Source organism: Prosopis cineraria, unplaced genomic scaffold (genome assembly GCF_029017545.1).
Source record: "Prosopis cineraria cultivar Desert tree isolate PC_DT_omini unplaced genomic scaffold, ASM2901754v1 PC1, whole genome shotgun sequence".
Classification (NCBI taxonomy): Eukaryota; Viridiplantae; Streptophyta; class Magnoliopsida; order Fabales; family Fabaceae; genus Prosopis; species Prosopis cineraria.
In genome coordinates this window covers 52,428,690-52,455,782 of record NW_026555332.1, presented here as the reverse complement: position 1 = coordinate 52,455,782, position 27,093 = coordinate 52,428,690, and the positions used below count along the sequence as shown (strand labels likewise).

The 27,093-nt window shown below is 36.0% G+C and overlaps 1 protein-coding gene across 1 annotated transcript; it reads left to right on the top strand.

Moving 5' to 3' along the window:
- Positions 1-250: 250 nt before the first annotated feature.
- Positions 251-25,757, top strand: LOC129294345 (uncharacterized). The gene is made up of 20 exons (XM_054932640.1): positions 251-675; positions 1,569-1,713; positions 1,894-1,975; positions 2,185-2,260; positions 2,644-2,726; positions 2,822-2,898; positions 4,356-4,412; positions 4,539-4,651; positions 5,154-5,235; positions 5,319-5,403; positions 10,632-10,712; positions 12,412-12,573; positions 12,662-12,778; positions 13,552-13,624; positions 13,716-13,834; positions 14,616-14,696; positions 14,794-14,931; positions 15,465-15,554; positions 24,430-24,483; positions 25,190-25,757. The coding sequence occupies exons 2-20, from the start codon at positions 1,652-1,654 to the stop codon at positions 25,397-25,399; spliced, it is 1,842 nt and encodes a 613-aa protein (XP_054788615.1). The 5' UTR covers positions 251-675; positions 1,569-1,651; the 3' UTR covers positions 25,400-25,757.
- The last annotated feature ends 1,336 nt before the right edge of the window (positions 25,758-27,093 follow it).

Sequence of the window (27,093 nt, the reverse complement as noted above, 5' to 3'; positions counted from 1 at the left end):
TTGACAATTTTTTTCCTATCGTTAGGTGATTGAACCATTAATGCACCTTCATTTTTTAATAGGATGGATTACCTTCAATTTTAATAGTAGCTTTGGCAAAAAAAAAAAAAAAAAGTGGGGAAGCTCGTTTATATTGGTTATATTAATATTAATTAATATTTTCTTATTTTCTCCCAGAACCGGCATGGATTATCGCGCCAGAGTCGGCACCCGTAACTGCAAAAAGCCGTGAGCCCTAGTTTTTGATATAACGGACTTAACCCAACTCCTACTCCCACTCGTCCTAGGACTGTCCCACTAACTACAGGTTCTCACTCTAATGAATCAAGTCTCAACTCTCAACTCTCAAATTCGATCTCGGCTGGCTCTCGCAGACTCGCATTGCTCTGCTCGTGCTCTCGTTCTCTGTGTTTCGTCTTTCCTCTTTCCACTGCTGCTCTCGACTTCCGTCTTCGAGTTTCGACCTCCGTCTTCCTTCCTCCATTCTCGGCTTCTCGCACGTCTTTCTTGGGGACCTCTCCGCCGCGTCGTCGGCGAGCTTCGATGGTCTTGTCTTGCTGTCCTTCGTCATCCCTGATACTGACAGTGAGCTTTGAGGGTCTGGTCCGTCGTCCGTCGTCACTGAGAGTGAGCTTCAGGCAGCTACTCTCCCTCTCTCTCTCCCACTCGATTCAGGTGTAGCTTCTCCCTCTCCCTCCCCACTCGATTTAGTTGTTGGCGTGTTGGTGTTGCTCTGTATCTGATAATCCTAGTTGTTCATTGTAGTCTGGTCAAATGATTCCAAAGACATGTTCAAAGCATGTTTGATGTTATGATCTGCTCCAAGGCCTTGTTTTTCGGCAAAAACAGTTATTCAATTACTTGCTTTGCTTATGATAATCTTAATATTTCAGTTATTTAATACATGTAAACGGGAAGGTATGCATATACTTGACAATTTAAATAGGAGATAAAGTGATTCACATATCTTTGATTACAGGATGTGGATTAAATTCAGTGAATGGGTGAGAATCCCTTGGATATATTTAAACGGGATTAAGAAGTTAATGGTTGTCATTTCACTGTCAGTATTCGAGATTAAGAAGTTTCCATTGGATGATACACTATTGTACTAATAATTTATCTTATATTAATTGTTGGAATTGTGCTGGAACTAAGTTTGCTCATTTGAACATATTCCCTCTGCATCAAACCCCAGATGTACATTTGTGTTGAAATTATTGTAGCTTGTAGATTAAAGTTATAACATGGATATTGGAAGTTATCTTAGTACATAATGACTCAACATCTGGGGCCCCATTGGTTCATGGGAAAAAAGGATCTTGCATGGGCATATGTTGCCTTAAGAAAAGATGACAACAAAAATGTGTACACATGTCTTCTAACTACTTCAGTTTTCCTCAGAAAATTTTAGATTCAATTATTTTATTAAAACCTATCATCTCTTTGTTAAGGTGATCTTTCAGAGAAATGATTTTTTAATCTCTTGATTTCTTTCTTGAATTTTGCACTGCTTGTGCTGTTGGCTCTTTTTTCTTCATCCTAACTGTTTGTCTACTTCCTCTTAGGGATTCTATCTGGCGTGGAGTTATCGTTATTCTTTTTTCTCCTTTGGCTGATTTGCAACGGAGTTCAGAGATCGTATTAGACAATGGTGTTCTGTGATCACTGTGGTAGAAATGTAAATGGAATGCGACCGGATGACACTTCATTGTGAGTGCCTTTACACTCAGAATTTTTCGTGGATTGGTAGCTGCACAATTACACATTTTATTGGGACATGCAGCATTTAGAACTATTTCATTATACTTGAACATCGGGCTGCTCCTTGCAGCAGGGGGCAAAAAAAAAAAAAAATAACAATCCTTTTTCTTTCTTGGTTTTTGGTCTCAGATGTTGTGAACGCTGTGGGAAGGTGTTGGAAGATTTGTATCTTACTCAAGAGGCCACTTTCGTTAAAGATGCATCTGGGCAGGTATAATTTTAGCCTTATTGGCATATTTCAGTTGTTCTTGGGTGGGAATTTGGTTAGAGAACTTATTAAGGTCCATCATGTCTCATAAGAAGTTAATAAGTGTTTTGTATAAGCAGTTCTTTATATTCCCCCCAGCTCTCACCTTTGTTAATTTTTGCTGTTCCTTCTTGTGCCTTATTTGCAGCTAATTTTTCCCCACTTTTATGCAGAGCAAACTATCTGGTAATTTTGTAAGAACAATTCAAAGCGAGTATTCTGCTTCCCGCCAAAGAACATTAGAGAGAGGTACTCTTGTTCATTATTTGTACTAACCCTTTGATATAGTAGTAGCAATCTTTCCTGAAACTTATGCTTTCTAATAACAATCTGGCCTTTTCATGTTTCTCACAGTTCTTTTGCCTATCCATCCTATATCTGTTTTAATTATAATAGTTTGTTGTGTTGTGGAATATTTGTAAATATGCACTGGAAGGAAAATGTGTGTTAACAGTCTTCACGATAGCTAAAGTAATTAACGGCATACAGGTGGATGGCAAACACAGAACAAACATGTATAAAAGATGAGTGTGGAGAGTACTTACACTGCAGACAATATAATAATTACTGTGATAAGTTTAGCATATTGAGTTGTTTACATTCTTATGAACCATTTTGCTTTGGGCTTGCAGCACTTGAAGACATAAGATACCTAAGCCAAAACCTTGGAGTGGAGGATACTAATTTGTCCTCACAAGCATTGGCCTTCTATAAAGTATGTTTTGAATGTTGTTGAATAGGTAGTTTCTTATTTACTCATATTCATGTGAAAGTGATTTGTTCTTAATCCTTATTTTTGTCCTAGTGAAGATAGCAATTGAACGGAATTTCACAAGGGGACGAAAATCAGAGCAAGTACAGGCTGCCTGTCTATACATTGCATTCCGGTAAGCAATCTCTCTTCAAGAGGATTGCACTAAGCAACATTCATAGTTTTCTAATTATGTTTTCTTATCCTTTAGCTGTGCAAGTAATTACGTTATTTGAATTGCTTAATGCTGTTTAGTTAAAAATCTCATTTTGAAGCCTTAAATTATTTAGCTTGGATGCTCTCAAACTCAGTGACATGCTTTCAAATATTATGTCCCCCCTTTGTTGGTTAAGAATATGTTCCAAACTGTGTAGCCGTGAGGAACATGAGTCACATTGTTGGATTTTTTGCAGACTAAATTCTATTTTGGGGTTTTATATCTATTTATAAACTTGATTTGAAGAGGCACTATGAACTCTTGATTTTTTTTCCTTGTGTGCATTTAGGGGGTATTTTTTTGAGATGTGGTGGCACAGGCTTGAGGGATGTCTGCATTGCATGGGATACTTGGAATAGATTGTTTAATGTTTTTGCTAGATTGACAGGCTTGTCTACGGTACATTCTTCAAAGGAGTTCTAGTGATCTGTTTTAGTTTCTTTACTAAGAGTTTGAAAGACATAAGGACAAGGTTCTCTTTTTAAATGCTAATTTTAAGTCATCTTCGATGATGTATGTGGTTGGGGTAGAATGCTAGAAATCATGAGCATAAACTTTTTAACAGAAATTATTTTGTAATAGGATAGATTTGTGGAATTGTTCGTGGTGTTTAGAAATTGTCAATATGAATATTCAATGAAACAGATTTGTCTGAGTTTGACTAGTATTTTATTACCTCCTCAATTTCGCTAATTGAGAATGTTACTTACACTTTGGCTCTCAAGTTCTTATGTTCAATAAATATCTTCCCTCAAATTTTTAATATATAATCATTGGCAGAGAACTTTTTTTTTTTTTTAAAAAATTCCATTGTGTCTGGGAGCAATCATGGAGGTAGCTTTGTTATCAGGTTGCTCTGTCTTTGTGGTAGCTTTATGATTAATATTTTTATCATTATTTTGTTTGATATTTTTTTCTGTTTCGACTAAATATCCTGACCTTTTTTTTTTGGCCTTCTCTATCTTTGCTTCTTCTTTGCCTCACTTTAATATGCTTTTCTTCTATGTGTATATATATCCCTTTCTTGCTTCCTGCTCCATATTGTGAATTTTTACATCAGGTGTCCTGTGAGCCTGGTGTTGTCTGAGTTTGCAACACAATGGTGGCTACACTTTTACCTCTGTAATCCCAAAAAGAAAATGAATAGAGCTTGGACCTAGCGAAGGATGGTTGCTTGTGATTTGTTTGTCGGTAGTAAATTTTGATGAAATAGCGTTGTGTAACTTTTAGGGGAAGTGTGGCATGAGCTTGATGTTTTGTTTTCTTCCTTTGATGTATCATCATCATCGATTAGCCTGATCTTGTTATGACTAAATGACCTAAATCTTTTGCAGTTTTTTTTTTTTTATGATGAGCTTATATATATTTGTTTGCAGGGAAAATAATAAGCCATTCCTTCTCATTGATTTTTCAAATTATTTGAGGACAAATGTGTAAGCTTCTTCTGACAATTGCATGTTTCACCACTTATTTTGGTTACTACTTTATTGATTTATTGATTTATCTTAGTTTTTGTGTTTCTTAGACAGTTGTCTGTTGCTGTCATTTGTGTTGTGCAGTTATGTTCTAGGTGCAGTTTTTTTACAACTTTGTAAAGTATTAAGGCTTGAAGAGCACCCAATTGTTCAAAAACCTGTTGATCCTAGTCTTTTTATTTTTAAATATACAAAGAGTAAGTATGTGTGTTTGTAGCTTATTTATTTATTTATTTTTATTGAGCAGTTCTATACAGTTTCTGGTATATAGTCTCTTCTGCAGTTGGGAGTCATTTGCTTATAACAACTTGCATTCTAAAAGAAAAATATAGACATTATCGTATTAGATCAACAGATTTGTCTGTGTACAAAAGATATGGGATCTACCACTTAAGGTTGATCCTGTTACTGTTACAATTGCTGTTCAAAGATACAGTGATATTGTCAAGTTATTTAATTAAGATTGCAATTTCAACTGGTTTGTTAGAACATGGTAATAGACACTTGAGGTCCAGAAAAGTTTCCCTTATGTTTGACTCAGATGTTGCTAGAATGGAAAAATGTGCGACATGAATGCATGTGCTGAAAACTGTTGTCTGTTTCTAGATTAATCATATAACTAATTTGTTTGAATTTTTTTTCTTTATTTAGATACTTGTTGTGTCACTGGGAATCATTATTTTGTTGATTTTCATGTAGATTTATTAAATCAAAGGAATATGGTTGTCACGGAAACTGCACTGAGCATTGTTGCAAGCATGAAACGTGATTGGATGCAGGTACTTTGATTTGATTTGGCATCTTTCTTAGATTTTAATCCTTCTAATCATGGAGAATATTGCATTTCTAATGTTTGGAAACAGACGGGAGAAAGCCTAGTGGCTTATGTGGTGCGGCATTGTACATAGCTGCCCTTGCCCACGGTTTTAAATGCTCAAAGTCTGACATCGTAAGTAATAATTAACTTTTATGCCTTATTGTGATAAATTTTTATTGGCTAATAGAGCACCTATTTCATTGTTCTTATTTCTTGGAGATTGGACATTCATTGGAATCGTTAAAGATAAGAAATAAATGTTGCTGAATTTATAATCTGGAAACCTAGTTTATCAATATTGGGATCTTATGTTCGATGCACCAAGGGGTGAAACTAGATTAAAAAATAAGATGGGGTCAATGACTGTAACATGATACTGTTAAAGTTTCATCGTGCTTCAACTATGCAGGTGCCAGGGCATGATGTGCAAAAGTCGTGTTCATATATTACAGAAATCACAAGTCACTAGTTCATTTAATGTAATCTAACACTATTGGATGTAATTTCCTTGAGAAGGGGTTCAGTTGATGCAAGTTCACACTATAATGGTGTTCAAAACTGTCCAGAAAACCAAACCAAACATGGGCAAAATAATGGTTGTAGATGGGGGAAAGTGCTCTGCCCACTTTTGCCCTTGCTATCCTCTTCCACTATTCATTCTGGTTAGTAATGGTGTTCAAAACTAATCAAAATCGATTATACCAAACCAAACTAACATGAATTGATTAAAACCAATTACAAATAAGGCTTGGTTTGGTTTTTCTTTTGGCAAACCAAATTGGTTTGATTCGGTTCAGGTTTTTTCTTTGGAACTATGAACCAAGCCTTCCATATCTATTTTATATATTTTTGTAAATTTGTGTAATTTTTTTTTCTCTTTTCCTAAATTTAGTTATCTATAAATCACAAGTTAAAAATATGTTACAATTAGTTAAATGTGTCTATGATTTTTTATGATAATTTTTAATTTTATAATCAAGTGTTTTGAGCTAGGTTGCATAGATATGCGTACGAGTACCTGATATGATACGGAGATATGGAAAATTTTCAAAATTTTAGGATATGGGTACGGGGATATTTATAATATATATTTCAACATTTTATGATATGGGTTTATGTATTTTGATAAGAATTTCTAAAGTGATATAAGGATACTTACAACAATCAACCAAAATATTAAGTGTTTTTTAAATTTTTTTAAGTGATATAATAAAAAATTATTGAAACAATCATATTACAAATGTTTAGAATATGGGATATGCATGCAAAAGCATTCTACAAGTATCATATTAAATACATATCAGATACAGATACGCTTACCTTTTTGAAGTATCCATGCTTCATAAGTTTTGATGATACCATATTATTTTCTAATAGTTAAATGTGCTAAATAATTGCTTGAAAATGTTCTTTTGTTCCCAAGAGATTTTTTTTCTTTGAAAATACTAATTAATATTTATACATTAAGAGTAAATGATCATATATATATGTATAGATTATGAAAAACATCTCGAAAAAAAAAACTCAAATTTAATCCAAAATATACCAAATCAATTAGAAGAAAAAACCGAATAGGTCCCGAGCTTGGTGATCCAATTGGTTTGGTTCAGTTTGGTTTTTCCTCAAAACCAAAACAAATAGGACCTATGAACAGTGTCATAAAAGAAGGAAATGTGTCATTATGTTTCGCCAAAATAGAAAAGCAAAGTAAGTGGTCAAGCCTGTGGCAAGTGCTCTTTTCCTTGACTCTCTTTTGGCTTCTATTCTCATTTGAGTCACAAAAGAGACAAATGGCTTTGGTGCTGCGTTCTTCTCTTTTCAGCAGGGAAGGAGTGGGTTGCTAAAACGCACTAGAACAGTGGTTCACACTGAAACCCCCCTTTTTCTATTATTATTAATAACAACAATAACAACAACAACAAGTCTTTATCCCACTAGGTGGGGTCGGCTACATGGATTGCAAGACGCCATTGTACTCTATCATTTATCAAGCTTTTAGGAATATTATTAATTAACAGATTGCGTTCAATAACTTCCAAAAGTGTTCTCTTAGGCCTTCCTCTACCTCTCTTAATCGGACTCAAAGTTGTATGTTCCACTCTTCTTATCGGTGCCTCCCTTGGTCTTCTTTGTACATGCCCAAACCATCTCAATCGATTTTCTACCATTTTTTCCTCAATAGGTGCCACCCTCACTTTTTCGCGTACGTGCTCATTTTGAATTTTATCTTTACGTGTATGTCCGTACATCCATCGTAACATTCTCATCTCTGCTACTCCAACTTTATGCTCTTGCTGTCCTGTTAGAGCCCAGCATTCACTACTATATAACATTGCCGGTCTGATAGCAGTGCGATAAAACTTTCCTTTAAGTTTATTAGGCACCTTACGGTCGCAAATAACTCCTTTAGCTTTTCTCCAATTAAACCACCCAGCTTGAATTCTATGTGAAATATCTCCATTGATTTCGCCATCATTTTGAATAATGGCTCCCAAATATCTAAACTTTTCCACTTGAGGTATAATTTGATCTCCCAATTTCACTTCCAAATTATTGTCGAATAATCCTTTACCAAATTTACAATATAAATATTCCGTTTTACTTCTACTCAGACGAAAACCTTTCGACTCCAATGTCCTCCTCCATAACTCAAGTTTGCAATTAACCTCTTCTCTTGTATCTGCTATAAGAATTATATCATCCGCGAAGAGCATACATTTCGGAATTTCCCCTTGAATATGTTCCGTCAAAACAAAGATCAAGTTGAACAAATAAGGACTCAGAGATGATCCCTGATGTAGTCCAATCTTTATAGGAAAATCCTTTGTTTGACCACTAGGTGTTCTTATACTAGTTTTTACCCCCTCATACATATCTTGTATGACTTTAATATAAGCAATCCGTACTCCCTTTTTTTCTAACGCTTTCCAAAGCACTTCTCTTGGTATACGGTCATAAGTTTTTTCCAAATCAATAAAAACCATGTGTAGATCTTTATCTTTACAACGATACTTTTCTATTAATCCCCTTAGTAGATAAATCGCCTCTATAGTTGATCTACCTGGCATAAAACCAAACTGATTCTCAGAAATACTTGTCTCTAATCTCAACCTGTGCTCAATTACTTTCTCCCACAATTCATTGTGTGGCTCATGAGCTTAATCCCTCTATAGTTAGTACAATTCTGAATATCTCCTTTATTTTTATAAATAGAAATTAATATATTTCTCCTCCATTCATCAGGCATTTCTTGGACCGTAAAATCACATTAAATAACTTAGTTAACCATCTCATCCCTTCTTCACCTAAACATTTCCACGCCTCGATAGATATACAATCAGGTCCGTTGGCTCTACCATTTGCTATTTTCTTAAGAGCTTCCTTTACCTCCTTATCACGTATTATTCAATAGAATGACAAATTTTGTTCTCCTTCACCAGTTACTAAATCCTCCAAGTTACTAGATGAACCCTCTCCATCATTGAAAAGTTTAGAAAAGTAAGTCTCCCATCTATTTTTAATTTCATCATCTGTAACTAAAGTTCTTCCCTCTTCATCCTTAATACACCTTACCTGTTCTAGATCTCTTGATTTTCTTTCCCTATTCTTGGCAATCTTATAAATATTTCGCTCTCCTTCCTTCGTCTCAAGGCTCTTATAAAATTCTTCAAAAGCTTTAGAACGAGCTTCACCCACAGCTCTCTTAGTTTCCTTCTTAGCCATACGGTACCTCTCCCAATTTTCCTTATTGTTACACAAATGTATGGCTTTAAAACAGTTCTTCTTATACTTGATTTTGTCCTGTACACTATTATTTCACCACCAAGACTCCTTATCTCTCGGACCAGAACTTTTTGATTCTCCCAAAACTACTTTTGCAACCTCCTGTATTTTTTTAGCCATATCCTCCCACATGATGTTAGCACTTCCTTGAGATTTTCAAATTCCTTTATCCAAAAGATTTCGCTTGAAAATATCTTGCTTCTCACCTTTTAATTGCCACCACCGAATCCTTGGTGCTACTACTTGTCGACGTTTTTGAATTTTACTCATAATACACACATCAAGGACTAGGACCCTATCTTGTGTCGTTACAACATCTCCGGGGATCACCTTGCAATTTTTACAAAGTCTTTTATCTGTGTTCCTAACCAAAAGAAAATCAATCTGTGACCTTGAGGAAGCTATTGGGATTGAGGAAGCTCATGATCCCTCGATTTTGATCACAACCTCGAACATTTTCGGTCTTCCACCAAGTCTAACAAGAAAATGGTTCGCAAGATCCACTTGATCCCTCCTCTCTTTTTTTCAAAAGAAAGAAGTTAACTTCCTTCAAAGATTGCATGGGATTGCACAAGCCCATGATCCCCTGTTTTTTGTTTCTTTGAATTAATTGACTGTCATGATCTCATTGGATCATGCAACATGATCCCTTGATCTTGATTGCAATCCTGAGTAAATTCAATCTCCCACTAGATCTAGCAAGAAAATGGAGTGCAAGATCTGGGATCTTACGGTCTAGACTGTAATGTTGATCACCATGCTGCAGCCCCTATGTTGAAGGCAATTTCAGCTCAAAAGTTTAGGCTAAGGCTTGCAAACATCTTGCATAATCTCGGATGCATGCTCCCTTACACAAATGTCACTTAGGCTTGATGTGTGGACAAAGCATGCCTATCAATCTTGTGCTAAAAATTAGTTTTATTTAGCAATGGGAGGTAGCAAGGATCCAAGTCTTGACTACTAGATCATAGAGGTTTTAATACCATATCAAGGACAATTTCAAGTTGAAAGCTTGTAGTTTTATGTAATCTTTAAGACTTTTGATGCTTTCTGTTTAGCTTATTGGAAATTTCTTAATTGTCAACAAATAAAATGACGCATCCCTGGATCTTTTCCTTTCTGATTTTAGCTACATTGTTGTGATTACTCTCTCCTTGCTGTCTATTATTGGCTTTTATTCAGTCTGAGGTTTCATTGTTAGATTTTGAGAATGCAATGTGTAATGCTTAATTTTTCATAACTTCAATCAAGAATGTTAAAACCTCTTGACTTCATAGCCGGCTTACTGGTATATATAGGGCCTGTGGCATCAATTACTACTTAAAATACTTTAAATGTCTGCAAGCCTACAAGTAAGTTGCCACTAAAGCTTTTTTTTTTTTTGATTATTTAAAATGGTTCATATATCAGCAGTTATGTGTATTAACGATTTGTGTAGACTAGTTATACTTGTTGCTAGTCAATTTGTTTCTTTCTGTGACAGCTTTCAATTTAGAGGACATCAAATGTTTTGGTTGAGCCTCATGTGTAATGTGCTTTTTTATCTTGTTTAATGTGTCTTTTGATTTGCTATGCAGCTAAGAATTGTCCATGTATGTGAAGCAACATTGACCAAGCGTTTGGTTGAGTTTGAGAATACAACCTCTGCAAGCTTGACTGTATGTTCCTTACTATTTGGCATGACTTGGCATTGTAATTTACTGTGTTTACATTTACTGCAGTTCACAATTAGTAGCATGACATTTGCTGCACGCACTATGATGTTTAGCAGAACTGTTTTATTTATGTCTTTTGAACCACTGAAAAGTTAACGTGACTTGCCTAACATGATGGACTTCCTTTTTCTAGTGATTCTCTGTCTGGGGGTCCTAAAGCTTTATTGGGTGACGTTTGAGTGTTTGGTCTGTGTGAAGAATTGCCATGGTTTTAAATAGAAGTTCTTGAGTTGTGCTCTCTAGATTAAATTATTAGATTTACCGCATACTTATTTTATGCTGGTCATGAAAACATGGTGCCCTATATCTTATTTTATTTTCCCTTGAAAAGGGAAAAAATTGAAGGGATGAATAAAATAGAAAGTTGAGAACTTCATTCTATTGTCTTTATGTAATAACGTTAATGAAGCTTTTTTTTTTTTTCAAATTAACTCATGGTCATCAATTATGCGTAGTTAGTTGTCTGTTCAATAGAGTAAATTTACTCACATATCATCCCCCGATTTCAGCCTTTCATATTTCCAAATGCATCTCAAAAAATGAGAACTCTTGTTCTAATGATTAATAGTCCTATCTGCTCAAATGTGGATCTAAACTATTTATTTATGCACTTTCCTTATTGTGTTGGGCATGATTTGTCGAATGAAAATTTTATTATTGCATATTTTTGGGGAAAATTTCAGTGAGGACCCTTGACCAAACTTAATTTCAACAAAAACCTCTAAAATTATGAAATTTTGCTGCACATGTGGGGGACTAAAATAAATTGACTTTACTATCCCTAGTGAAACCAGGCACATGAATAATTTGTGTAGGAAAAGTAACAGCTGTAGTTTGGAAAACTAATAACTGACATAAGTGGAATTTGTAATTCTCATCAACAACATAATATCACTATAAATTTGCAACTCTTATTCCACCTACGTTAGTTGTTCGTTTTCTCTACATGAGTTGTTCATGCACCTAGCTTCACTTGTTTATATTCATAGTGATGTTATGTTGTTAATGAGAGTAGCAAATTCCACCTATGTCAGTTATTCATTTTTCATACATTAATTGTTAATTTTCCTGCATGAGTTGTTCATGCGCCTAGCTACACTTATTTATATTTGTAGTGGTGCTATGTTATTAATGAGAGTTGCAAATTCTGCCTATGTCAGTTATTAATTTTCCATACATTAGTGGTTAATTTCCATACATGAGTTGTTCATGCGCTTAGCTTCACTAGAGATAATAAGATCATTTCAGTTAGCTCTTTAATTTTGTTTCAATTCCTCAGATGTGTTAAGTCTGGTTAGGAGGTCCTCACTGAAATTTTCCCAATTTGTTGACTTTGTGCTTTGTTTTTTCTTGATAGTCATAAGCTGAAACTGTTTCCTCTTAGAGTTTTTATTTGTTTGATTGCTGTTCGAGGCACATTTATATCATCTCTACTTGCTTATATTGTGTTATGCCTATGATGAAATTAGTATCTATTACGTCTCTTTAGAAATTCAAATATAATTTCTTTATGCTTCCTTTGAACTGAAGATAGAAGACATTTTTATAATGATCTGTTGTTCATGGTAAAGTATCACTGACATGTTTGATTTAATAATTTATTAAAAGTGGAAGTTTGTCATCGGACTATTGTTGGTGACAGGTTGAGGAGTTGAATACGATGGCAAAAGAGCGTGAAAAAATTCCTATAGAAAAACCAAATTGTGGATCAGAGGAACATGCCTCAAAGGATCTACTGTGTGAACACAAGGATAGTGGTGTCCCACATTATGCCCATGGATTATGTGAAACATGCTATAAGGATGTGAGTTGTTTCTTCCTTCTCTGGGCTAAACTTTTTTTATTTAAGCCATAATGATCATTGCCATTTACAGTTACATTGATTGGTGCAGTTTGTTAAACTCTCTGGAGGACTTGATGGTGGTTTGGATCCTCCTGCATTCCAGCGTGCTGAGAGGGACAGAATAACAAAATCTCTTTGCGAGGAAACTGGCAACCAATCAAGTGATGTAAGTACATAATGAATGGTTCCTTTAGGAGTATGCATTCCTTCTTCTTGGGTTTATTTTGCATCTAAAGAAATGAGATTCTTTGCATTGGCATTGTAACAGAACTGTCACCATAGACAGTTAAACAATCAATAGATAGTTCCTCAAGTATATGCTGTTTTTTCCACCAGAGACGATTTTCATTATCTTGGAAATGATGAGAAATCCTCTCCACACGCTGTAGGAATAACATGCTGATGCTGATGTTTAAACCAGAAATATCAAGCCCATGCTTAAATTTAACTTCCCATCAGGTTCATAAGCATTGGAGTTGTAATCTAATACATCCAGTAAATGGGTATGAGGTTATAACAAATGAACCATCATTCTTCTGCTCTTGTCAATATAATCTCGTTATTGCTATGCTACCCAATCTCCAGCCATCTGTTCCCAGAGTACTCCAGAAAGGATCTGTTCTTACCAATGGATAAGCGAGTAGAAACTTGTGATTTTGATTAGTCCTTAAGTAAAAGCAATCTTTTCTTAAGCCATATACAAGCAACCTGATGCTAATTGTGGTATACCATATGTTTTCCCATCTTACAACTAGATGATTGTGAAGAATTATAGGAGAGCCATAATTTGAAATTTAGTGCAACTAGATTGTATGGCTCATGCTTTGCATGAAGTTTGAGGTGAGCCACATTATGTATTGGCTTATGAAAGATGCTGCTTTCTAAAGATTTTATATTGTCCATTGATATATTTTGATTTTAATATATTCTTTTGGTTAGTTGGCAAAAGCATCAAATGGTGCATGTGCTGGCGGGAAAGACGAGTTGCATGCTTCTGGGCTTGAAAGTGTTGGTGGGCAGTGCTGTTTCCTTTTTTATTTTGTGGCTACATCTCTGCTTTCATTGGTTCATTCCTATTCCTAATTTTACTAAAATATTTTCAGGGGCTGATGTTGAGCAAATGGCTACTAAAGATGGTGGGAATGATGAATCACATAGAGAAGATACGAGTTCTAAAACTCATGATGATTCAGAAAGTCTATCTGATATTGATGATTTGGAGGTGCATAACCAAGCTTCATTCTTTATTTTTTGGCTGCCACTTAGCTGTGATGTTAGATTTTTTCTATGATGCCTTGGCTGATGAATGCTTTTGAACGCATTTTGTCTTTTTTTTTTAGGGCTATAAACAATTTTAAGGTTTGGAAAAATGGTGGGTCAAGTTGTAGATTTCAGTGTGACATATCTGATGTTAATCACATTTTGGTCAGTAATTCTTGGGACTATCTTCCATGATGTGCTCATGTTCCATGCATACTTCGGTGGGAAAGCTTTTTGGTTACTTCTATTTCTGTTTCCATTGAGTTTAAAAAAGACAAGTGTAGATAATGAAAGACGTTTCTTTAGTACGTTTCTTCCCAAAGCATTCAACCAGATAAATTGACTTTAGAGTTGAAATGAGGCAGATAATTTTGGTAGCACGGGAAAGTTGTACATCAACTTCGTGAACCAATAGAGTTTCCATTTAGTCAAGGTGGAAAAAATCATTGCTTAGTTGAGATAGCCTGTTTAATAAGAATATAAATTAATATCTTCTATATCTTAGACAAATTGTATTTCTATTAGCATTATAACGGGCATTTGTTAGTCAAATATGATCACTGGGGCGCAAAGCTTCATTTTTTTTTTTGGAATAAATGAAGTAGAATATTGTTTTGCAATAACCTTAGGAGAGTGATGTGATTGGCCCTTCTTTCTTTTAGGTCTTGATGGCGCTTTAAAACATTATTTGAACGTTGTATTATCTATTTCAGATTGTTGACTTGTTTAATACTACTGAATAGGTTGAAGGCTACCTTCACAATGAGGAGGAGAAGCATTACAAGACGCTTATATGGACTGAAATGAATAGGGAGTATCTTGAGGTGCATAACAAATTAATAAATGTTTCATTTTCTAACTTGAATTAATGCCCATGTGTACTCCATGTGTACTAATTCTCATTTAAGTCAATATTCTTAGGAGCAAGCAGCCAAGGAAGCAGCCGCTGCTGCTGCTAAGGAAGCTTTTGAGGCAAATTTTCAAAATTGTTCTGAGGATATGCGAGCAGCAAAAGAGCTTGCTGAATCTGCTGCTGCAGCTGTAGCCAAATCCAGAAAGGTGACTGTTGAAATCATTTTCAGCATTGTAAAAATTGGGCCTAACATACATTTTAGTACGCCAACTGATTAACATACATGATAATGTTCAAAATAGAGAGAGCTAGTGACTAAACTTATCAATAAACAATTTGTTTGAAACTACAAGAGTGGCCAAGCACATACCTGTGAGCAGTTAAGCCAAAAAATATAGAGAAGGGTGCAGAAAATTTGTGGAACTGGGGTGACAAAATTTGGGAATAGACATTACTTAGAACTGAGCCTTATTTACGCATTTGATTTCTATTTCCAAATTTTTTTTAAAAAAATTTTACAAATGTTTGTATTAGTCGTGAACAACTTTGTGGCACTATTGGAGTAGAAGTGTAGATTGGAAACTGTGACCTATGATAATTTTTTTTAATATTTAGATTTGTTATTCATGATCAACTTTTGAACATAAGGATAGTTTTGCTTTTGTAGTATTAATTTTGCTGCATAACTCTCAGCAAGACCTGAATCCTATAATTTGTTGGTCTTGTAATGTGCGTGTAGGAAAAGAAGCAGAGACGTGCTGAAGAGGCAAAAAATTCAGGGCCTGCACAATCTGCTGCAGAGGCTACTCGGAAAATGTTGATAAATAAGGTATTGTACAAACTGTTGCTTAATCATTTTTTCTTATTGTGGGGGGTTATCTTTTTCTACTTTCCATTCATATGATTTCTTTTCCCAATTATTATTTTTTATTTGCATAAACATAATTTTTGATCCCTATACTTCACTTGTATTTTGCTTTTGGTCCCTATGCTTTTTTTTGATGTTTTGGGTCCCTACACTTTTGTTTTCCATTGTTTTGGGTCCCTTCAAGGTCTCTATACTTTACTCATAGAGGGACCGAAAATAATGGAAAACAAAAGTGTAAGAACTTAAAACATTGAAAAAAAAGTGTAGGGACCAAAAGCAAAACGTGAGTAAAGTATAGGACCAAAAGTTATGTTTACTGATAGGGCACATTATTTTCCTAAGACATATCAGAGGAAGTCAAAGGGGAAGAATAACTCTAGTGGAAATACTTGAACTAGTCTAGAAGTTTACCCTTCAGTCCATAGCCGTAAGGAACAGTATTTTGTGATATTTTGTAATGATTGGGATCTTTTGGGTAGTATGGGCTATGTGTCAGCCACTGAAGGTATTGGTAGTCTTTTGCTTGGGAAGGGAGGGTCAAGAAGAATGAGTGTGGAATAGTAAGGAGAGATTGGCCTCTCGAATGCCAATGGGAGTGAGACTCTTGTGTTGAAGCTTGTAATCTGTGTTGCTGGAGTGTTTTATCATCTTTTAGAGGAAATAGGGTTTTGGGCCAGAATCAGAGTCCCCATGTACATCTGATTCGGTTATTCATCTCATTAATATCAAAACCTAAGTATTTTCCTATCATATTTATTGCTGTTGCTGTCTTATTTATTACTCTTTGCTGTGATTCTGGCTTGGGACACATTATTTACCTTTTTTATTTTTTTAATTATTGGGTCTTGAGAAAAGAAAATATTAAAGGGACTTCTTTATTACTGTCTGCACTTGCCGTATTTCCTTTAGGTCTGAGTTTTATTACAATAATCCATTTGGTTTTCTTAACCTGGTAGTTGTGCTCACAAGATGATAGATCTGTGACTGTTGCTATTGTGATAGTTCTTATGGGCTGATGGCAATTACGGCCCATTAGTTGGATTTCCAAAAAGAGGGGGGAACTGAGGATTTATGACAGACTTGTGGAACTGAATTTGTATTTTTCATTCATACTCATCCATTTGTATAGAGTAGGGGGTATTTATGCAGTAATGGCGATAATATACAATAAATGTAATATAGTAATATAATATTAGTTGTAATAAATGTAATAAAACTGATGCAATCATCAGAATCAATCTCTGATTTTCCTCATCTGATGCAATAAAGCTTAGATTCTCCACACTCCCTCTCAAGTTGGATCATGGATATTAATCATGTCCAATTTGCTTGTGCATTCATTGAAGTTCTCCTTTGGAAGGCCCTTAGGGCGGACATTTGCAGCTTGCTTCTTTGACAGGACATATATTAGGCACACCACTTTGCCTTTGATCTTTTCTTTAATGAAATGTCTATCCACTTCAACATGTTTTGTGCTATCATGCTGACTTGGATTATGAGATATGCTTATGGCTACCTTGCTATCAGAATAGAGCTTAACAGGCAACTTCATGCCAATTTGTACTTCCTTTAGAAGTATTTGTAACCAAAAATCCTCACAGATCTCGTGCACTTCAGCTAGAAACTTAGCTTCTGCTGCACTCTTAGACACTAGATTGTGCTTTTTGCTCCTCCCAAGTTACTAGGTTGTCCCAAACAAAGGTACAATACCCTGACATAGATTTCCTATCCTTTGAGGCTCTTGCCCAATCAACATCATTAAATATTTCTACATTGGATTGCTTCCCTCTATTGAAGAACAAGCCCTTTCTTGGGGTGCTTTTCAAGTAACTTAGAGTTCTGTATGTAGCTTGTAAGTGGATTTCCTTGGATGAATGCATATGCTAGCAATGTCAGGACTCGTATGTGATAGGTATATCAACTTCCATACAAAACTCATATCTCTCCTTGTAAACCAGTCGACCTTCTTCCTTCTCATCTTTGCCTTCCTCCCCCTTTCTTTTTCTTTCTTTCTTTTTTTCTTTTTTTAATATGATTGGGAGTATCAATTAGCTTGCAGCCAAGCATTCCAATTTCTATCAAGAGATCAAGGACATATTTCCTTTATGAGAGGCATATTTCTTTCTTTGACCTTGCTACTTCCTTATGAGAAGGTAATGCATTTTGCCTAGATCTTTTACTTTAAATTTAGAGGCTAGGACTTTCTTTGGCCTCTCTATTTCCTCAAAATCATCACCAATTAGAACTATATCATCCACAAACAATCAATAAGCCCTTTTCCCCCTCAAACCGGCCTTGCTAATAGTGCTCCTTTTTTAGAACCTTTGAAAATCTATCAAACCTTGCTCTGGGGGGATTATTTCAATCCATAAAGGGATTTTCTCAACTTGCAAACTTTGTTGCTTTTGCCCTACTTCTCAAACTCAAGAGGAAGAGTCATATAAATTTCTTTGGTGTAAGGACTAAAGACCCATTTGCTTCCAACAAGTTTCTTTCCCGGCAGTAAATCAACCTCTTCCTTAAGTGTCGTTCCTTTCGAGTGCTTTCATCTCTTCCATAACAACCTTCCTCCAATCTAGTATTTCAAGAGCTTTATGGATATTGCTAGGAATTTTTACTCTATCACTATTAGTGGTGAAAGCATGGAGCCTTGCAGAAAGAGCCTTGTAAGATATGAACCTTTCTAGGGTGGTGAGTGCCTGAGCCAAGTTGATTTCTAGGATCAATAGGAAGATCAAGTTCATTAGCTTCATTTCCTTGCTCTAGACCGTCTAACTTATTGGGTGGATCAACATCTGGGAGTTCAGGGATTCCCTTTGGTTCTAAATCTCTTGGTGCTTTAGATATGAGTTGCTCATTATTTTTTATTTGCTCTTTCGATTGTACATGGACAACTCCCTCTTTTGTGATTTCCTTGCATCTCCTGTTTTGATATTTTTCTCTATTTTTGGTAATGGAGGAGACTAGTGGTGGATTGGGATCAAGCATAATTAAACTTGGCAAGTGGCTCAAGGAATGGAGGTGAGTTGGGATTTCTATTAGGTCTTTCATGTTCCAAGTTTGAAATTCACTCATAATCTCCCCTTAAATTGAGGACTTAGGATATCCTTAGAAAAGGTAACATCAAGGCTGACAAAGGGAGATTTAAATATAGGGTCATAACACTTGTAGTCCTTTGGTGTGGGTGAGTAGCCCAAAAAGATTCATTCAACCTGCTTGAGGTTCAAGTTTGGGACTTTGGTGAAGGTGAACAAAAGATGCCTTGAGTGGACAATTGGTCTTAATATGAGAAGTTGGATATACCTTGTGTAATTTGCCTAAGGGTGATTCATAGGATAATACTCAACTTGGCATTCTATTTATGAGAGAGAATTGACATATTCTAGAGAGGGCTCTTGCCACCTCTAGAATGCCTATTTTTTCTCTTAACTATTCTATTCTGTTGAGGTGTTTGGACGCAAGTGCTTTGACGGATGTTGCCATGTTTTTTGAAGAAACAAACTCATAGACTGGTTAAAGTATTCAGTGATATTATCAGTGTTCAAAATTTAAATGTTAGATTAGAATTGGTTCTTAATCATAGTATAAAAGGTAGGGAACACAAATGAAGCTTCAAACTTGTCCTTTAATAGGTAAACCTGAGAAAGATGAGTTTGGTCATCGATGAAAATAACGAACTACTTGCTATTCGTGAGGTTGACAATGTGGGATGGTCCTCCCGAGTCACTATGTATATTGGAAAAAGTTCAGCTGGTGCATTGGGCTTAAAGGAAGGTAATACGATGGTGTTTGACAAGTTCACACACCTCACACTGGATTCCACTAATGTTTTGGTTTTTGCCAAGATTCAGGAACAACCTTTGAAGGTAAGATGACCCATTCTCTTATGCCATGACATAAAATCATTACTTGTTGAGGAAGATGTAAAATATTTACAATTGGTGAGTGCTAACTACTCTCTCAGGTGATCTCAAAGTCAATAGATCTTGAAAAACAATAGGACAGGAGAAATTTAGCAAAGCAATTAGATAGCTTGGTCAATTGACTCATCAAAATTAAATTATAATTAAGTTTGGGCACATGAAGAACAAATTCTAAAGTTCCTTTTCTGGCAATCAGTGATTTAAAAATCGGATTGGATGGTTGGGCCAGTGCGACCATCGATCGATCCTGATTTCAGCTCGGTCAACATGTAAAAACCATTTTGGGTGTTGAGCTAGGTTGGGTTGTTTTGGACAGGCGGTCGAACCGAAAATTGGATCCAATTTTTAAAAATCAGACTGTAAAATTTTTTTTAATTACTTTTATCAAATTTTTGAGAAAATGACTATTTTTTTAATCATTTAATGTTATGTTGTATCATGTGGTTTGTTAAGTCATGATAAACTTAAAATATTTGGTTTTATTTTTAAGTTAAGTATTTCATATTTATTTTTTATATTTAGACCATTATATACATGTATAATTTTTTAATTTAATTATTACGTCACTGTTTGATCATTAGTCCAACCCAGTTGAACCATGCAAACTATGAACCACTAACCTTTCCGGTTCAGTATTTGGTCCGATTCTAAAAACATTGTTGGCAACTAGAGCTAAGGAACCATCTGCAATCTTCACATTAATATTCCCAGCACATGAGGTAGTGAATAATTGATGACAACTAGACATGTGATTAGAAGCCCATGAATCAACAATCCATACTCTTGAATGTCAAGATGACTTCAATGCTTGAAGAAAAGTTCCCTTTTTTGCCACAAATGGAAGAGGTACAGATTTTATCACATTTGTTTTAAGGCTTAGGAATACCCACATTATTACTTTTATGGCTTCAATCACAAGAAGTATCTCATAACAGTGAGGAATGAGATGCCATAACCTCATTCTTATACACAGAAAGCTACAGCACAGGATGAGAAGACGAGGTATACATGACGAGAAAGTGTCGAAAAAGGGCTTTTTTGAAGTAGGGCATGTATGGATTTGGCCGAAAGCTTCACGTTGTCATTGGAGGAAGTGGCTATTGTTCGTCCGAGCCCCTTACGTGTTCTCACATACTGCCATAAGCTTGTTGGAGTAGAAACATCGGCTGGCATGTGGGAGCTACGCACGTCGCATCTCACCATGTTGCTTGGGACAGTGGTTAAAGCCAACATGCCCTCTTCCATTATGTACAGAAACAGCCAGAGGTACTGAATAGCAGCCCACACACAATCCATTACCCATAATAACTAAACACATTGGTATGAGAAATATTTGAGAGGAAAGTATTTAGTAAAAGACAATTCAATCTCAGTACATTTGGGTATATATAATAACCCAATATTCCCTTACTTATTCCTAACGTGCCATTGTTTTTTATTTTTTTGAACAACTAAAAAATGTTATCCATACTAACAGAAAAAGGTCCCATAGTAGTATTATCAACACGTAACAATTAGACCTTCTAGAAAACATCCTTGTCCGCAAGGATGGAGTGTGTAGGTGGAGATGTTGTGGAGAATTGAGGAGATTGTTGCTGAATGAAGGACAAATCCTTCCTCCCATGTAGCATCCTCAGGTTTGTTGACCTTCCACTGAACAAGAACTTGTGTAACTGGCAAAGTAACACGCTTAACAAGCTTATGCTCCTAAATTGCTTGTGGCTCCAAAACAAATTGCCTTTCAGCATCAATAACAAGTAGAGTGGCACTAATAAGAGAAGCAGAATGAGCACAACGCTTGAAGAGGGAGAAATGGAAAACAAGGTGGACTCAAGTATTATCAGGAAGCTTTAACTCATATGCAACCTTCCCAATCCATTTAAGAACCTCAAAGTTCCCAAAATAGTGAGCAGCTAACTTGTGGAGGGTAGAATTATTGATCAAATTTTTTCAAAAAGGGTGCAATTTAAGAAAAACCTTGTCACCCACAGAGAATTCTCGTTAATTCTAATGCTTGTTGGCTTGTTGAACCGTGTGATTTTATTTGCATGAACTTCAACTCCTTTAGCATACATTTAATGGCCTAAATAGTCAACTTGAATGGCTGCAAAAGTACACTTGCTTGCTTTGGCAAACAATTGATGCTCACGGAGCAAAGAAAGTTTTAGCAATGTGCTGCAAGTGAGAATCCTAGTCTGTACTATATATCAAAATATCATCAAAAAACACAAATATGAACTTTTAAAGAAATGGTGGCAGAATTCATCAAGCCTTGAAATGTGGCGGTTGCATTTGTAAGCCTAGATGGCATGACCAAAAACTCCCAGTCCTGCATGTGTGTGAAATGCAGTCTTTTAGATGTCATCAATCCTCATCCAAATCCGAGGATAACCAGTATTAAAACCCAGTTTAGAAAAGAAGGTGGCACCATGCAACTCATTTAAGAGTTCCTCAATGATAGGAATGGGAAATTTATCCTTTATAATGTCCTTATCTGCAATAGTCAACAAAAATATCCAAGAACCATCTTTTTTCTGAACCAAAACCATTGGAGCAGCAAAAGGATTGTGATTATCATCCCTAATGATGCCATTTGACAACCTCTAGTCAATTTGGTGTTCAGTTTCATTCTTCTGCAAAGGTCTATAAGAATATGGTTTGCAACTAATAGGTTGGTTGTGCTTAAGATGAATTTGGTGATCAAAAGCATGAGGCAGCGGTAGAGATTTTGGTTCCTGAAAAACATGTGAAGAATAGGCAAGTACTACTTGTAGTCGCACCTAAAACGTAAAAAAGAGGACCAGCGTCATTAAGAGAAACATGGATAAGGAAGGCATGTTAGGCAAGAAGTAGGTCATTTGATTGAAAATAATCTTAAAAAATGGAGGAACTACAATGACCGATCCCATAAAGCTTAAAATAGCGATTGTTGCAATAAAAAGCCATAAAATGATCTTCCATATCTGAGATATTTCAGCCAAGCTTCTTCAACCATTGGACCCCTAAAATGGGGTCGAATCTTGCTAAATCCATAACAAGGAAGTCATTCGAACAATCAAAATCAGCCATAGACTAATGAAGAGCCTTACAAAATTTGGTAACTAACACATGTCTGCCCCCAACAATAGCCACTAAAATGCCAGGGCCTTTTTGGATTGGCAAATGCAATCATTTGGCTAAGTGTGGCGTCAATGACATTATGCTTGCTACTTGTGTCAACTGAAAGCATTACCTTTTGACATTTAATGAAGTCAATGACCCTTAAGGTGGAACACCATTCCCAACCAGTGATAGCATTTATAGTCCCCATAACTATGCCAAAATCGATGTCCAGGCCTAAATTTTCAGTAGCATTAGCAAAGTGATCGTCAAGATCGTCTTGAACAACCAGCAGTATGTCTTGAGATTCACGACATTTGTGGCTACTGGTATACTTGTCATTGCACCAATAACAGAGACCTTTCTTCCGTTGTCTTCCATATCTTTCTTGGACAGAGTCATGGCTGGTTTCTTATTAGAAGAAAAAGAGGATGTTGTGTAACGAGACTTCTCGGTAGTAGAACCTTTGGTAGAAACAGAGGTAGGAGTCGAAAAGAGTGTGTGGGTACCGATCCAAACAATGGAGTATAAGAGGAAGAACAACATAGTGATGCTTGGATGTTCACATATAATGCCAAAAACATACGTTCTTGAATTCATGCCATCTGCATCATACTAGCAATAGATGAGGGTTTAAAAGCATCAACAGAAGGTGAATATTAGAGTGCAAACCTTCAAGAAAACTGTCCATAGCCACAACTTTTGGAATGTCAACCTCTGTGAGAGGGTCATCAAACTCTTTGATATACTCATCAACAGTGCGTCACTATTGTAGGTTCTTGATTCCAACCATGAGATTAATACGTCAAACCTCGGTAAATCATGCAAACATGTGATGGAAATACTTATCCCAATCCACATGCACTTCGCGGCAATTCTTCATGAAATTAGTATGCCACTTTAAGGCCTTCTTTTCCAAATTGATGTTTAGCAACTAGACATGTTGATTAGGAGGCGTTTCCTCAACAGCGAAAAACTGACGACATTGATAAGCCCAACCCTTGAAGTCAATGCTGTTAAACTTTGGAAAATCAACTCAGCTATGCTTTGGTGAAGCAAAATAGTGGTGCAGATTAAAGCCAAACGTACAAATGGATGAGTATGAATGAAAAATAAATACAATAAAGCTCAGATTCTCCACAAAAACACGCACGCAATGAAAAATAAATGCAATAAAGCTCAGAAAAATAAATCCAATAAAGCACAGATTCTCCACAAAAACATGCACGCAATGAAAAATAAATGCAATAAAGCTCAGATTCTCCACAAAAACACGCACGCAATGAAAAATAAATGCAATAAAGCTCAGATTCTCCACAAAAACACGCACACACGCACATATCAGGGCTAGTTCAGTTTAGATGTGCCTTGACTTTCTTCCTTTTTTCTCCTCTGATCTGTCTCCTTGCATTGCATCTACCTCCCATTGCTGTTGCCTAGAGCTATTTCATTCTGAAAGTCTAAGCTAATTAGGTGAGGTCTGTGAGTTCCTCCGTAGTGGTAATTAGGAAGGGTATGCTTGCAAAAGGATTTGGCAAATGGTACTTAAATGGTCTTCCACTTCGGATTCATGTGCAAGTCCCATTAGGATTCAGGATTAAGGTTTGTCCTCTTATGATTAAGGTAGGGATGAGGTTGCATTTCTAAGTAATCTCTTTTTATGTATTCTCTTCGATTATGTTCTAGTTGTGGGCATTATTATGTTAATCAACTCAGCCAGCAATGAATATGATTTATGTTAATTTCTCTGAATAGGATCTTTTGAAAACGTTTGTATAATATTAATTATGTTTGTTTACATTCATCATACGCAGAGGCTCAGCTCCAAAGTCAATCTTGACCGCTTGGATAATCTATTTGATGATATTGTAAGTCTTGTCTCGGAATGTTTTGTATTTGATGCATATATACTCCATTCACTATGCATTGTATATGTATGCTCATTATATCATTTTTCTAAAATGTTTTTTGAAGTACTTAACTTGGACAAAAGTCAATCTTCTAAGGCTGCGTTTGGCTCTAGGGGAGGGGAGGGGAGGGGAGGATCCCCCCAATTTGGGAGGGGAGGTTTTGGAAAAATTTCCCCTCCCCTCCCCTCGCTTCCTCCCCAACCAAACAGGCCCTAAGTGTTATTGGTGTTTTGTGTCCTTTGTGCAGCTGTGCTTTAGTTGCATCACATCTTGTCAAATTGTCAATTTCCGGAAGCTGCTTTGTGCCCTTGCATGGTCATGATGATCTATTATTTTATTTCTTTTAGTGACAGAAGCAAATATTTTAATTTTTTTTTAAAAGAAAATATTGACTTTTTTTGGTACAAAATATTTATTTGTTTTGACTATAGATGTTTTGTGCTTGGGGAGTCTACGTTGATTTAGGATAGAACAGCATTTCATAGTCGAGTTTTGTTTGAAACTGGTTTTGCATAATTATTAATTGTGACTCCGTGCTTTAAAATACACAGATAACGGTACCCAATTTTTATTTATTTATTTTTGAGGATTAACCTAGATAGAAATCAAGACGCTTAAATATCCTCACTTTTCTTGTACACTTGTTCAAACAAATCATATCCAGGAGGCTCCGGAGAGCAAGAAAGTACGATTTGAGCTGCACTCTGACAAAGATGGTAAATTAGAGCCTGAGCTAGAGGACAAAGACAATGGTCATCTGGGATCAGTTGATGAACTTGAGGATGGAGATTATATGGGCAAGGAAAATTATTTGTATGATGAAAATTTGGAGGAATATGACTATGGAGATGATTATGGCGATGATACTTACTGACATGTTGCCAGAAGCTTTCTGCTTAATTTTCTGTGGATTTCTAGGATCATGATTTAACATGGCTGGCACTAGGTGAACTAATTGTCTGAAATCTTAGTGGATGCTGTGCTTCCTTGCCCTATTTCACTGAGCTTCCTTGTATAGTCGTGGGGTCTTCCTGTACCTCAAATAAATTATTTCCCTTTTCCCGTAGTTTTCCCTCCACGCCTGGGCTTGGTGCTTCAGGAGTTTTGATTTCTCCCACAAGGTAATTTCCTTTCGTCTTAGTCTGAGGGTCATGCTAGAATAGATTGAACTGTGTAAAAATAAAGTTTCAATAATATGTTCTCATTAATTATTAGATATTCAATTCCCTTCATTGAGGTCTTCTATTACCTCGCTTATCACACGTAGATCAAACACTTGATATCAACATATATGATAACTTCTCTCCCATTGTTAGTGACACTTAATAAATCATGAACAATGCCATCTCCTTAATCAAATTTTGTTTAATGTATAAGGAAAAATGTATGATATCTAGAAATTGATTGGACTAGTATTGTTTAAGTGCAAATAGTTAGCCACGGCAGCAAAGAATGCATTTGCCCCTTAATTACGTACTTCTTACTTATTCAAGGGTGAACATTTTTTTCCATTTTACAAAAACAGGGTGTTATTCTATTTTGATGTTGTCTCCGAAAAACATCAGGTTGCCCTAGGATTTGCTATTTTTATGTTTTTTTTAACTAAAGTTTGCCAAAAAGGTAGTAACTAGTGCTTTGCATATGAGATGAGCTTTTCTGGACTTTTCACTGAATTACATGTCTCCATTAGCAAAACCCCCCCCCCCAAAAAAAAAAAAAACAAAGAAATGGATTACTTGGGCATCGAAGTGCAAGCAGAGTGATTCACGTGGATTCCATTATACTGTCTGTTCATGAGACTGGTAATTGAAAGAAACATCTTTTTGAATGACCGAATGAATGTGCCTACATTTCTGACGAGATTGCTTCCTGGTAAATAATTTTTGGAAATGGCGTGCCCACTGCGCATACGTGGGCAACTCAAAATCCACGGAATTTAATACTCAGATTTTCCGTGACATATTTGTGGGGATTACAATACATTCTTCCCTCTTTAGTATTTAATTTCAGCTGGAGTTGGCTTCGCATTCTCTTGGGATATTCTTCCTCCTCTATCATTTTCATTGCGTTTTCAATCCAGCCAGTTGGAGAACTCATTTCTGCCACTTCACTTATATTACAGACTTCAGGAGCTGAGTAATCGAGACAGAATAAAGCAAAGGTCCCAAATCAGATTAACGTACATGCGCAGCATTTGTCGATAAGGATATCTGTAGGACATAGCGTTTTGTCTTTGGAACTGGAAACAAGACAAACATATTGTAGGGGGTCTAGGAGAAGACGAATCACAGTCTCGTAAAATATCATTATCATATGGGTTTGGAATTCTTAGATGTAATAGATATGGGCAAAAGTGGACTTTGTTGTTTGTCTTATACGTTATTGCGTTAGGAAGATCACTAGCAAATGAAGTCCCAGCAGAATATAATCAACTTGTGTAAAAACTAATGGTATAATTAGAAGTAGATGTTGATTGACTAAGATAATGACACCGATATTAAATGCGTATTGCGTAATTGCCGTGTCCGAATAAGAAGATTGAGGGGAGCCATATTGGTCGGCAAGAGA

Coding starts and splice junctions, on each gene's coding strand:
- LOC129294345 (XM_054932640.1), top strand. CDS start 1,652: ATGGTGTTCTGTGATCACTGTGGTAGAAATGTAAATGGAATGCGACCG. Junction 12,779..13,551: donor CTGGCAACCAATCAAGTGAT/GTAAGTACATAA, acceptor TCTTTTGGTTAG/TTGGCAAAAGCATCAAATGG. Junction 14,932..15,464: donor CTGTAGCCAAATCCAGAAAG/GTGACTGTTGAA, acceptor ATGTGCGTGTAG/GAAAAGAAGCAGAGACGTGC.